This window comes from Ranitomeya imitator, chromosome 6 (genome assembly GCF_032444005.1).
Source record: "Ranitomeya imitator isolate aRanImi1 chromosome 6, aRanImi1.pri, whole genome shotgun sequence".
Lineage (NCBI taxonomy): Eukaryota > Metazoa > Chordata > Amphibia > Anura > Dendrobatidae > Ranitomeya > Ranitomeya imitator.
Window position 1 is genome coordinate 390682338 of NC_091287.1, and position 13203 is coordinate 390695540.

Genomic DNA, 13203 nt, shown 5'->3' on the forward strand with positions numbered 1-13203 from the left:
AAACAGAGCTACGTCTCCGTCTGGTCATTTTCAGTTGCCGGTAACGCCCTGTAGATTAATTTGGAAATCACTGAGTCAACCGTGAAGGATCACTTTAGATCCTCCCTCAACAGTAGTGTCGTTCTAAGCTAAGTGACACAACATTTATGGTTATTTATAAGGGGTTCATTATAACTCCAAATGTCTGCTACTGAACCTGTCTGGTATGCTTACTGAAAGTGACACATACGAGGGCTATGCAGATATTGAGGGATGATGTGTCCCTAGCCAAGCATTGGATGTTACACATATATTAGCCTAAAAATATCTATCGCCCAATACCCGATCTGGTTGCTATTTGTATTCTCTTCAAGGCTCTGGGATTACAGAGTTTCAGTGGATTGGAACAATATATGATTGGAGGTGTTTTTTTTTTTATCTACTAGAAAGTTATTGTATCTATAAAGACATCTATTAAGATACTACAGCCAATCAATATAGATACTATTTATATCCCATCCATTTTGCTCCGAAATAGTGAGCATAATACAATTTATGTATAGTATTGTTACCTACATAAAACATCTACAGTCATTTTCATTACTGTAAAGCACAAGCATTTTTTGGGTGTTGGTGATGGCTTGGTGAGGGATTTCCTTTTAGGGTCAGACAGGGCTAGCCTACGTTGAGGGGGGCGCCACGGTGTTTTCCTCCCTAGGGTGCCAAACCCCGCTGCCAGGTATGGAAACTGTGTATCAGCTATCTGTTGCCGTAGACTCTTTTCACAAATTATTATTTTTTGACCAGGTTTTTGAAGCTCTAGCACCCATGTCTCATCCACTCACAAATATGCATGTGTTTTATTGATGAAAGTTTTTTTTAGAGGTACAGAATAAAAGCAAATTTTTAGGTCTGTTTTTTGTTGGGTTTAACAATTTGGATACCAGACCAGAATACATCCACTTGGTTTTCCTTACTAATTAAGAACAGCCTTAGAGCTTATGCATACAGATGAGCGTATAAATCGGATAGCACATGGACAGTATCACTGACCCAAGTGATTCAATAGTGCTGTTCAGATGAGTGATTTTTTTTATCGGTCCGACTGTCTGTGAGAAAAAACAATAAAAAACATCATGCACTACTTTCATCAGAGTCTCATGGGTGCATGAATTCATTCAAGTCTATGGCTACGAGTGTGTGAAAAAAAATCAGTTCCTACACTAACCATCAGAGTGCCATCTAATTTTTACAGATATATTACTATAATAAACCTAGGAAACTATATTTGATCATTTACATTTTTTGATGCAGTTGTATGAAAACAGACAGCACACGGACATAACACAGACAAAACACGGACACATGAGTATCATCCAGAAAATGCAGACAAATTTTTTTTCCTAAATTTTATCAGATTTTCATCCATCTGCAGCCGTCCTTGGGCTAATGGGAAGAGTAATCCACCTAAGGCTGTTCATTAGTGTTGTATCTAATCTGCCCCTGAAATTTGAATTTTAGCCTGGGAAAGGCATGTTATATAAATAAATATTTGGGTCCCATCAAAGAAAGGTACGCCATTGTCGCGACTAATGGGATCACATGAACTGGCTAATTTATGAGAGAAGTACCTTAATTTTATAAGTATATTCTATATATCAGTAATGCAGTATAAATTTCACATATTCTATCTTTGCATTCATCTCGGTGCTTTCAGATTGCTGCTGTATTCTTTGGCTTGTATATTATGCAGTCACAGCAGTTTGCACCTGTTCATATTTGCTTTATTCTCTTCAAAGATGCTCCTTTTTTATATATATTACCTGTTTTTTCTGAGGCAAATCAATTCTCTTTTTCTTTAATTCATTTTGCAAGAATGCTTCTTTGGCTTTGGCTTCTTCTGACTGACCTCATAAACAAGAATGTAAAAAGACAACATTTTAAATCACATTGCCAGTAACTTAAGTATTTGTTTTTTTGTAGTGAGGACAATGCCTTTTCCATCTTGCCATCTCATACTCCAAGCATATTGTACCTGTATATCACATTTTTCTTGTACAGGAATGTACAATTTTGGCCTGAGGGTGACTATGTTAAATTTAATCACTCTAGTTCTACATTAAAACATAAAGGGGTATTCTGACCTGACAATATTTGCCATAAATGTCTGATAGGAAAGGAGTCCTATTTCCATGACTTTCATTAACCTGGGAAATGAGGTCCCCTGCTATTTGACCCTTAAGAGAAGACTAGTAACAGTGGTCACACGCCAACCATGCATTTCACATCTCTCAAACTGCAATTAAAGTGCCTTATCCGCTCACAAACATCTCTCCTTCTCTGTATCATTGAACAGAGAAATGTCCCAAAAATAGGAGTGCCAATGGATGTGTACCCCTTACTCTAGCACATAATCTTTGCAGGTTTTCATTCTCATTACTTAGAAAAATTGCAGCCTAGATAAGCCACTTTTGCAGTTTTATCATGTGTTATCATCTGTGTCCACACACATACGGTATAGTGTGTTGTATTGCACTGCAATGGATGCGTACCTTATACATTATGGCAGAAAGCCACTGGTTGTGTTGGTATAGTGTGTTGTATTGCACTGCAATGGATGCGTACCTTATACATTATGGCAGAAAGCCACTGGTTGTATCTAGCAAGATTGATTTTAAATTTAATCTGTATATGCAAAATGTGCACGAAACAGATTTGAAAACTTACTTGTCATTTCTTTGATCAGCTGTTTTGTTGCATCAAATAGGCATCTATAAGTTTTAATCGATTCCACTAACTTGTCTTTCTCCTTCGTAAGCTGCGCCATCTGCTGCTGCTTTTTAAAATCTAGAGAATAAAGTGCATGGTTAGCAGCACTTTAAGAGTTAGAAAACATTAAAAAAGACCTATTATACTATTCAATCTACCATCTTCCCCCTTTAAAAGGGTTGTCCACATTTGGGGACAATTTCTTTTTTTTCTTACTTAAATACATGCAATAGTTCAATAAATGACTGATGATGGCGGAACATGTGACCAGACCTATTGTTCACTTTCATTCAATAGAAAAACAGCTTTCTGATGTGAGGTTTTCAATTGCAGGAGGCTGATGGACAGGTCAGGTCACATGTTCCTCCTTCAGCAGCCATTGTATGGATTAAAGAGCTGTGCCGTCTGAGGATAGCTGAACTAACACCACCAGGAGAATCGGTCATACCGATATTTATTTATTTTACTCACTTATATAGCACCATTAATGCCACAGCACTTTACATACTTTATTATCACTGTCCCATTGTCCCCTTACACAATCTAAATTCCCTATCAGTATGTCTTTGGAATGTGGGAGGAAACCGGAGAACCCAGAGGAAACCCACGCAAACACGGAAAGAACATACAAACTCCTTGTAGATGTGGTCCATGGTGGGATTTGAACCCAGAATCCTAGTGCTGCAAGGCTGCAGTGCTAACCACTGAGCCACCGTGCTGCCCGATATAATAGTAAGTGCCACAAAATCATGTCCCCAACATAAAATATAGATAATGTGGCCGACCCCGGTAACACATTTTGCAGTTAGCAATAGACAATGTTATACAGCGGCTATAGGAAGCAAACTGCAACATTTGTAATGAAATGCAATTGAAAAAAATGATTTTTGTCCCTAAATGAGTACAATTTGAGTAAGAAAAAAAAATTGTATTGCTGTGATCACACCGACCTGAAAAATAAATTTGTCTCATTGCTTATACCAACACGAGGAACGGTGTAAAAAAATAAATAAAACCAATTCTTTACCGGCTATTGATTTGTTCATTCAGCCTCCCAAAGATCGCAGTAAGGCTTGGCTCACATTTATCCTGCGCTCTGTGCCGAGCACTTACACCACGATTTTCATGTAAATCTTTGAAAATACGTGATTCAGACAGAACTCCCGGAGGAAGATTCCCTATAATGAGGCAGATGAAGACATTGTACACTGTACTGTGGACGCTGTCTGACCTGTGATCCGGCAGTATCTGTCTTTTTAGGCATGCATAAACGCACGGTTGGCCACGGTTTTGTGCACTTCTGAAAAAAGGACAACTTTGAAAAGAGGCCAGATGGAGACCAAATTAATTCTCCTGCCTCATTATGGAGAATGGATCCCTTGGGGTTTCATCTGAATCACATCACTCGGAGATTTAGATGCAAACTCCAATGTAAGTGCTTAGCGTAGAGCACCAGATAAATGTGATCCCAAACATTATGTAAAATGTTACCAATAAAAGCTTCAACTCAATGCACAAAAAAAGCAAGTCCCTGCTCAGCTCCGTCACCTGTTAACGGAAATATAGGGGGCTTGCACGTTACTGGTAGTACAAGGGCTTAGTAAAAGTGCTATAGTTTTTCTCCCCCAAAAAGAATTCTGCGCTGCCAAACCCAAATGGTTCTGAGCCCCACAGGGTGCAAAAACCACATTTAGTGTCCACATGATTGGCATTTCTGTAGCAATGAGAGCCCGTCTAGTTTACGGGTGTTTGTCTCCAGAAGCATGAGCTGGACATAACGTACCGATCACTGCAACATACAGGTTACTACAATGGTAGTTTGCAACTTTCACTCAGCAAACAACCACTACTACTTGTTTCTTGAAAACCCTTATGGGTAGATAAATTCCCAGCACGGTGTAATTTCCAAAATCGAACACCATTTTTGCACCATCTTTCCCCATGTTGAAGTGTAAAATCTGGGGCTAAAAAAATTTTTTTGTGGTAAAAATGTAATTATTTTTTCTTCACTGCCTAATTGCAAAATTTTGTGACACATCTGTGGCATCAATATGATCAATGAACCCTTAGATTAATTCATTGAGAGGTTTAGTTTGTAAAATGGGTCACTTACGGGGGTTTCTACTGTTCTGGAACCCCAAGGGCCCTGGCAATGTGAAATGGTGCCCTCAAACCAGTGCAGCACTGTAATATGGTGCTTCTTCTGAGCTTTGCACTGTGGCTCAAATGTAGTTTTAGAACTCTTATGGGGTTATTGCTGTACTCAAGAAATTACAATTGTAAGCAATAAATTGTACTGTTCGTTTTCTCCTATTACCCCTATTGAAAATTGCAAACTTGGGTTCAAAGCAACATATTAGTGGAAAAAAATACGAATATTTAATTTACTCAGCCCAATGTTATTCCCGTTTTTTTCGCCTGAGGGTTAAAAAGAAGGATTTGTGGTACTTGCCGTTATATCCCTTTCTTGAAGCCTTCATTGGGGGACACAGGTAACCATGGGTGTGTGCTACTGTCGCCAGGATGCCGACACTAGGCAAAATAATAATTATTTCCTCCTCAGCAGTAGACACCCAATGACTAGCACAAAGTTTGTCAATTAGTACAAAAGCGGTAGGAGAAGAAACTATAATACAACTATCAACAAGCCCAACAAAAGGCGCATGGGCCCAAACCAGAGAGAGTGCTGTGTCCCCCAATGAAGGCTCCAGGAAATATTTTACGGTGAGTACCAAAAATCCTTCTTTCTTTATCGCTTCATTGGGGGACACAGGTAACCATGGGATGCCCTAAACAGGGAAACAGAATAAGTAGGACAAGTTGAGACGGACAGCGGGCGACTGCCACCTGTAGAATCTTTCTGCCCAAGCCAGCATCAGCCGAGGCATGGGAATGAACCCTGTAGAACCTCACAAAAGTGTGCAAAGATGACAAGGTTGCAGCCTTGCAAATCTGAGCAGAGGCCTGGTGTCGAACGACCCAGGAGTCCCGCACCGCCTGGGAGGAGTCAGCCCTTACCCCCATAGGAAGATGTTTGTCCTTAACACTATATGACTCCAGTATTGCTGAGCGAATCCAACAGGCGATGGTGGATTTGTAAGCTGGAAGACCTCTATGATGATCCTCAGGGATGACAAACAAGGTGTCCGACTGTCAAAAGGAAGTGGTTCTTGAGAGGTAGAAGTGAAAGGCTGTGACCAAGTCCAGCTTGTTGAGAGACGTTTCCAGAAGATAGTCTGGAAGAGGACAGAGATATGGTAGGACAATCTCCTCATTAATGTGGAAGGAAGAAACCACTTAGGCAGGAAGGAGGGAACAGGCCTGAGAACCACTGTATTGATGTAGAACGAGGAACGGGGGAGCAGCAAGAGAGTGCTAGCTCAGAAACTTTCCTGATGGATGTGATGGCTACCAAAAGGCAACCTTACATGAAAGGAGGGAAAGCGGAATGTCCTGAATGGGTATCAAAGGAGATTCCTGAAGAACGCCTAGGACAAGATTAAAGGGAGTCTGTAACCCCTTTTTTTCGGGTGACAGACAGCACCTTTCATATCCCCCGATTCCCCACCTTTGCTGAGAAAATACCTTTGTAATCTCTCCGTTGTCCTATGTAAATTACCCCAGTCTGGTTTGATGGGCGGGGCCTATTTGCCATCTCTCCCCCCACTCCTCGGCGTGCTGGACTTAATGAGATCTGTGAATAGCACAGTTTCTGCGTGTACGCATTGAATTGGCCTCTAGCGTATGCGCAGTATGCTTTGACCAACTGTGGGCAAAGCATGAAATCATTATTGCGCATGCGCAATAATGAGTTGTATGCTTTGCCGACTGTTGGGCAAAACATACTGCGCATGCACAAGAGGCCACTTCAATGTGCGGGCGCAGGAAAAAAAAACGCCTACGAAGGAAAGAAGAAAAATTAATGTGTACAGCAAGGCAGGAGGTGGGGAGAAAAAGTCGAATAGGCCCGCCCATCGGATCTTTGTATTTTACATATGACAACGGAGAGATTACAAAGGTATTTTCTCAGCAAAGGTGGGTAATTGGGGGATATCAAAGGTACTGCTGTAATGCATAGCCCATGCACAATTGAACAATATTTTTCTCTCAAATAAAAAAAAATGGGTGACAGATTCCCTTTAAGATCACACAGCTCTACTGGAGGACGATACAGGGGTGCTAGACAAGCGATTTGCTGAAGGGAGGTCCTGCCCTGGGGGCGAGACGTCAAATTTTGCTAAAAAAGAACTAAAAGTGTGGAGACCTGCCCCTTAAGGGATCTGAGGGCAATACCAGAGTCAAGGCCTGACTGTAGAAAAGCTACTATAGACGGAAGGGAAAACGACATAGGAGCAGAATTGTTGTCTTCGCTTCCACAAAAGAAGGCCTTCTAATACCTATGCTAAATGTGGGAGGACGCAGGTTTTCTCGCACTTATCATTGTCTGAATGACCTGAGGGGCGAAACCGGCTTCCCTCAGAATGCTGGCCTTAATAGCTATGCCATTAAATTTAGAGACCGAGAATTCTGGTGGAAGAGGGACCCTTGTGAGAGTAAGTCTGAATGGTCTAGAAGCCTATAGGGAACGTCTGCGAGCAGATTTACTAATTCTGCGTACCAGGCCCTTCTGGACTTATCTGGAGCTACCAGGATTATTAGAGGATCGCGGGACCTGGCAACAAAATGATGCACCGTGTGGTTCATTCGAGAGGCTATTAGGTCAACGTCCGGAGTGCCCCATCTCTGTCAAATCTGATTTAAGATGGTAGTGTTGAGGGACCACTCGCCGGCTCAGGAAGTCGGAAGCCCAATTATCCACCCCCGGAATGTGAATTGTTGATATAGATGGTACGTGGCGTTCTGCCCAAAAAAGGATCCTTAACACCTCACATGAAAGACCTGCTGCCCATCCTTCCCTGGTGATTTATATATGCCACAGCTGTGGCGCCGTCTGACTGTATGCGAACTAGATGACGTCCTTTTTCAGGACCACAAAGAAGTCAGAGTAAAACTCTGAAAAGCTTTTGTGAAAGGGAACAGGTACGATTACCCCTGTCCGAAAGAGGGAGGAGATGGATTGAAAGAAAGCTGGGACTTGAGCTGTGAGCCATGGAGGGCAGGACTGGAAAATTTGATCTTGTAACCTAAGGTCACAATCTCCCTGACCCAGGCATTGTGGACCACCATGCATCCTCAGATGAGAAGTAGCCCCCCTCTGCCACCCTGGGAGAAATCAAATCGGGAGTGGCCCATCATGCAGTAGAAAACATGTTGGAGCGGTATCCTGAGGGTTTGGAGGAATGGCCCCTTGAATGCCAGTGAGGGATTGGCTTGAATAACAGCTTATTCCTCTACCGCTGTGCAGGAGAGCAGTCCAGTTGAAGGAGGCCCCGGGAGGGGAAAAGGGATGAAAGGAACAAAACTGAAAAGAACTTCTCCTGGTGAAGGGGCCCTTTGGCTTAGGCTGAGGAAGGGAAGTGCTCATACCACCAGTGGCGACTAAAATGATCTGGTCCAGCTTGGACCCAAAGAGTCTAGAACCCTGGAAATGAAGGTTGGTAGGGGACTTTTTGGAGAGAGGGTCTGTGTTCCAAGTCTTCAGCCAAAGAATCCTCAGTATGGCAAAAATATTACTCATGACCCGAGCTGAGCAACTGGCGTCGCCCAGGGACGCGGTCAGTAGATATTTCCCTGCGAGAGCAATCTGATCCACAAGGTCAGCTAGCTTGTCAAGATAGGCGTACGTTAAAATCCCCTGTCGGAGAAGTTTATCCCAGGCGAAGACAGTCTTGGCTATCCAGGTGGAAGCGAAAAAGGGATATAGAGATGCGCCAGCAACTTCAAAGGCTGACTTAGCCAGGGATTCTATCTGCCTGTCAGTAAATTCCTTAAGGGAGGTTCCGGCTGGAAGAGATGGAACTGTCTTGGAGGACAGATGGGAGACCGCCAGATCAATGGCTGGCAACTGACCATTTGGTGATGAGATCCAGATTAAAGGGGCACAAAATAGCCAGTTGTTTCCTACCAGGGAAACGCTTTTCTGGATGTTCCCATTATTTTTTAAAGATTGCATCCAACTCCCTGTGATTAGAAAACGACCGAGAAGGACATTTTACCCTCTTAAAGGAGACGGATTGATCCTGGGGAAAATCTCAACCTTTTTAATATGAAAGGTCTGATTAATGGCCAGAATGAGGCTGTCAACCAGATCCTGGAGTTTGGAGTTCTTGTCCGTGTCAGGATCAGAATCTGACTGGTATTACTGATTGGACCTCGGAAGAGGAGGTGTGGGACATAGAGGGCATCCTGGAGGATGTAGATGAACCTGGAGAGCTGGAAGAGGAACTGGAGTGATGCAGACATAGTGGAAGGGCTGCAAGTCTGGCAGAAAGCCGAGAACTGACCTGAGGGCCACTTTTGCAGAGGGCAAAGGCGTAGTGGACTATAACAGGAGTGAGACAGGAATGGGCCTCCCTGAGATTGGGCACAAGTGAGGGTCTAGGGATACTGCTGAGGAGGGCCAAGTCCCTGAAGGAAGGGGGAACAACCAGTCTGGACTGGGCCTACCTGATAGAGTCGGTGCTGTAGCTGCTTAGGCTGCTATGTCCCCCAGATCCTGCAGCAGGCACAGTGTCTCCAGTGCAGATGTTGGATGCGGATAATGTGCTGTGTGCCTTAGAACTGGAAGGGGGAGTGGCATTGGAAGGGACAGCCCCTGGAGAGAAGCAGGCAGCTCCAACAGGCCTGAGATGCCTTGTGAAAAGGGGACTGGCCCGCTGATTGGCCATCCCATCGAGGGCGTGGTATGGCCTAAGGGAAGAAGCGCTGTGACTGGATGTCAAAAGTGCATGAAGGATTGTGCGCCAACAGTGATGTACATTGCAGTGGGGCATAGCTTGGGCATCAGGAAGGGAAGGAGAGAAGGACTCCATCATTGGACAAAAGTGTGCTCGCTGAGAGGCGCGCTCTGATTGGCCAGGGAGCTGGTAAGAGGCATGGCTAAGTGGTGCCGAGAGAAGGCCCAAAGCAGTGGACTAAATTAACAGAGGGGCCTGGATATAGCCCGCGGCGCATCCGCGCCAGCAGTAACAGGACCAGAATATGGCAGGGCATGGGGCACCGAGACTCTGGGAAGGAGCACAGGACATACCTTAAAGAGAATCCCGAATCCTTCTTGCTCCCGAGGATGACGTCAGGATCTCCCGAAGAAGGGGTGGTCACTGGAATAAGGCATCCTCCTTCCTGGGCGCTGCAGAATACAGTGTCAAACCTTAAAAAGGGGGGAAGGTCACAGACAAGTGACCACAGTCTTCCTCCCGGCCTGTTCTGAGGAGAGGGCTGGAGTGGGAAAAAGTCCTAGGACCACCCACCAGGAATTGCCCTGAACCCACATGAAGTGACAGGTAATTAGGTCTGGCCTGCGGGTCCGAGAGTGGCTGATGTGGGGGACACCACACCGCTCTCTCGGTCGCACGAGTGCGGGAAAACAGGGTGAGAAATTACACCCAGTTAAACTGAAGAAGGAAACCTGAAAGACAAAGGAAAAAGATTAATAAAAACAATATGTGACCTGAAAAGGAAAAGACAGATCTGGGACCAGATCCAGGTCTGCCTCCTACAGACAAGCTTAAACTGATAAGCTTTGTGCCAGTCGGTGGGTGTATACTGCTGAGACGGAGCTAATTATTGTTTTGCCTAGTGTCAGCCTCCTAGCGACAACAGCACACACCCATGGTTACCTGTGTCCACCAATAAATTGATAAAGAAATAACCACTGCTCCCCAAGATTCCTTGAGAGGTGTAATTTACAAAATGTGATCACTTGTGGGGGTTTCTGCTTTTTTTGGAGTGTCAAGAACTCTTCAAGTGTGACATGGTATCCGCCACGTATTCCAGCCAAAATAGGGCTCATTGCCTTTCCAGCCCTGCCGTGTGACCAAGCAGTAATTTTCCAACAAATACAGGTCCTTCTCAAAAAATTAGCATATAGTGTTAAATTTCATTATTTACCATAATGTAATGATTACAATTAAACTTTCATATATTATAGATTCATTATCCACCAACTGAAATTTGTCAGGTCTTTTATTGTTTTAATACTGATGATTTTGGCATACAACTCCTGATAACCCAAAAAACCTGTCTCAATAAATTAGCATATCAAGAAAAGGTTCTCTAAACGACCTATTACCCTAATCTTCTGAATCAACTAATTAACTCTAAACACATGCAAAAGATACCTGAGGCTTTTATAAACTCCCTGCCTGGTTCATTACTCAAAACCCCCATCATGGGTAAGACTAGCGACCTGACAGATGTCAAGAAGGCCATCATTGACACCCTCAAGCAAGAGGGTAAGACCCAGAAAGAAATTTCTCAACAAATAGGCTGTTCCCAGAGTGCTGTATCAAGGCACCTCAATGGTAAGTCTGTTGGAAGGAAACAATGTGGCAGAAAACGCTGTACAACGAGAAGAGGAGACCGGACCCTGAGGAAGATTGTGGTGAAGGACCGATTCCAGACCTTGGGGAACCTGAGGAAGCAGTGGACTGAGTCTGGTGTGGAAACATCCAGAGCCACCGTGCACAGGCGTGTGCAGGAAATGGGCTACAGGTGCCGCATTCCCCAGGTAAAGCCACTTTTGAACCATAAACAGCGGCAGAGGCGCCTGACCTGGGCTACAGAGAAGCAGCACTGGACTGTTGCTAAGTGGTCCCAAGTACTTTTTTCTGATGAAAGCAAATTCGGAAATCAAGGTGCCAGAGTCTGGAGGAAGACTGGGGAGAAGGAAATGCCAAAATGCCTGAAGTCCAGTGTCAAGTACCCACAGTCAGTGATGGTGTGGGGTGCCATGTCAGCTGCTGGTGTTGGTCCACTGTGTTTCATCAAGGGCAGGGTCAATGCAGCTAGCTATCAGGAGATTTTGGAGCACTTCATGCTTCCATCGGCTGAGATGCTTTATGGAGATGAAGATTTCATTTTTCAGCACGACCTGGCACCTGCTCACAGTGCCAAAACCACTGGTAAATGGTTTACTGACCATGGTATTACTGTGCTCAATTGGCCTGCCAACTCTCCTGACCTGAACCCCATAGAGAATCTGTGGGATATTGTGAAGAGAAAGTTGAGAGACGCAAGACCCAACACTCTGGAGGAGCTTAAGGCCGCTATTGAAGCATCCTGGGCCTCCATAACATCTCAGCAGTGTCACAGGCTGATTGCCTCCATGCCACGCCGCATTGAAGCAGTCATTTCTGCCAAAGGATTCCCGACCAAGTATTGAGTGCATAACTGAACATTATTATTTGATGTTTTTTTTGTTTGTTATTAAAAAACACTTTTATTTGATTGGATGGGTGAAATATGCTAATTTATTTAGACAGGTGTTTTGGGTTATCAGGAGTTGTATGCCAAAATCATCAGTATTAAAACAATAAAAGACCTGACAAATTTCAGTTGGTGGATAATGAATCTATAATATATGAAAGTTTAATTGTAATCATTACATTATGGTAAATAATGAAATTTAACACTATATGCTAATTTTTTGAGAAGGACCTGTATAGGGCATCGGTGTACTCAGGAAAAATTGCACAATAAATTTTGGCATCCATTTTTTAAGGTTCAACATTATAATATTTGAAGCCCCTGAGGGTTCAAGGTGCTCACCAACATTTAGATAAATTCCTTGAAGGGTTTAGTTTTCAAAATGGGGTCATTTGTGAGGGGGTTTCACTGTTTACACACATCAGGGGCTCCCCAAATGTGACACAGTTCCAGCTATCGATTGCAGCCATTTTTGTATTTCAAAACTGAAATGCCTCGCCTTCCCTACCGAGCCCTGCCGTGTGCCCAAACAGTAGTTTCCCTCTACATACAGCTCTAGCAAAAATTAAGAGACCACTGCACAGTTTTATAAAAATCAGCTTCTCTACTTGTCTGACAACCATTCCATTCCAGTGTCAGTTGAATTCCAAAAAACTAAGGAAAATTGATTAAACTAAGGTAAGAAAAATCAAGAGAACCAAAACAAATAATTTTATATCCTAATGATATTCTAGATAAAATGTTATTTTTATTTATACCTTTAAAACCATGAAAACAGCCACAGACAACAAAACAGACAACCGTGCAGCCTATATACACCCCTATCACTGTGGCCTAATGTGTACTGCCTGTCAACGGAGGGTGGCACCCTATATCACAACACGAGATTGGCGCCCCCACTCAACGTCAGCTATCCTTGAATCTCCTACGTGCACCCTCAGCTAGTGTCTCATTTGGGCCATCATATATACACCACAAGGAGAATTAGAAGGAGATAGGGATTGTCAGAAGCTTATGTTGACTGATATACATCAAATGCATAGCTGTGACAGGATGGAAGACGCAGAGGACAAGTGCAAAAGTGCTTGTGAACATAAACAGCCTCACTATGCTGTTCCCTTGTGATAA

At 43.6% G+C, this 13203-nt stretch overlaps 1 protein-coding gene across 1 annotated transcript in view; it reads right to left on the minus strand.

Moving 5' to 3' along the window:
* The window catches only part of SMCHD1 (structural maintenance of chromosomes flexible hinge domain containing 1), a 457067-nt gene that overhangs the window by 63213 nt on the left and 380651 nt on the right, over positions 1-13203 (minus strand). The window contains exons 39-40 of the mRNA XM_069731150.1: positions 2707-2826; positions 1803-1888 (exon numbers count right to left, since the gene is read on the minus strand). Of these exons, the coding sequence (XP_069587251.1) occupies positions 1803-1888; positions 2707-2826 (206 nt within the window). The remainder of the gene's footprint in view (positions 1-1802; positions 1889-2706; positions 2827-13203) is intronic.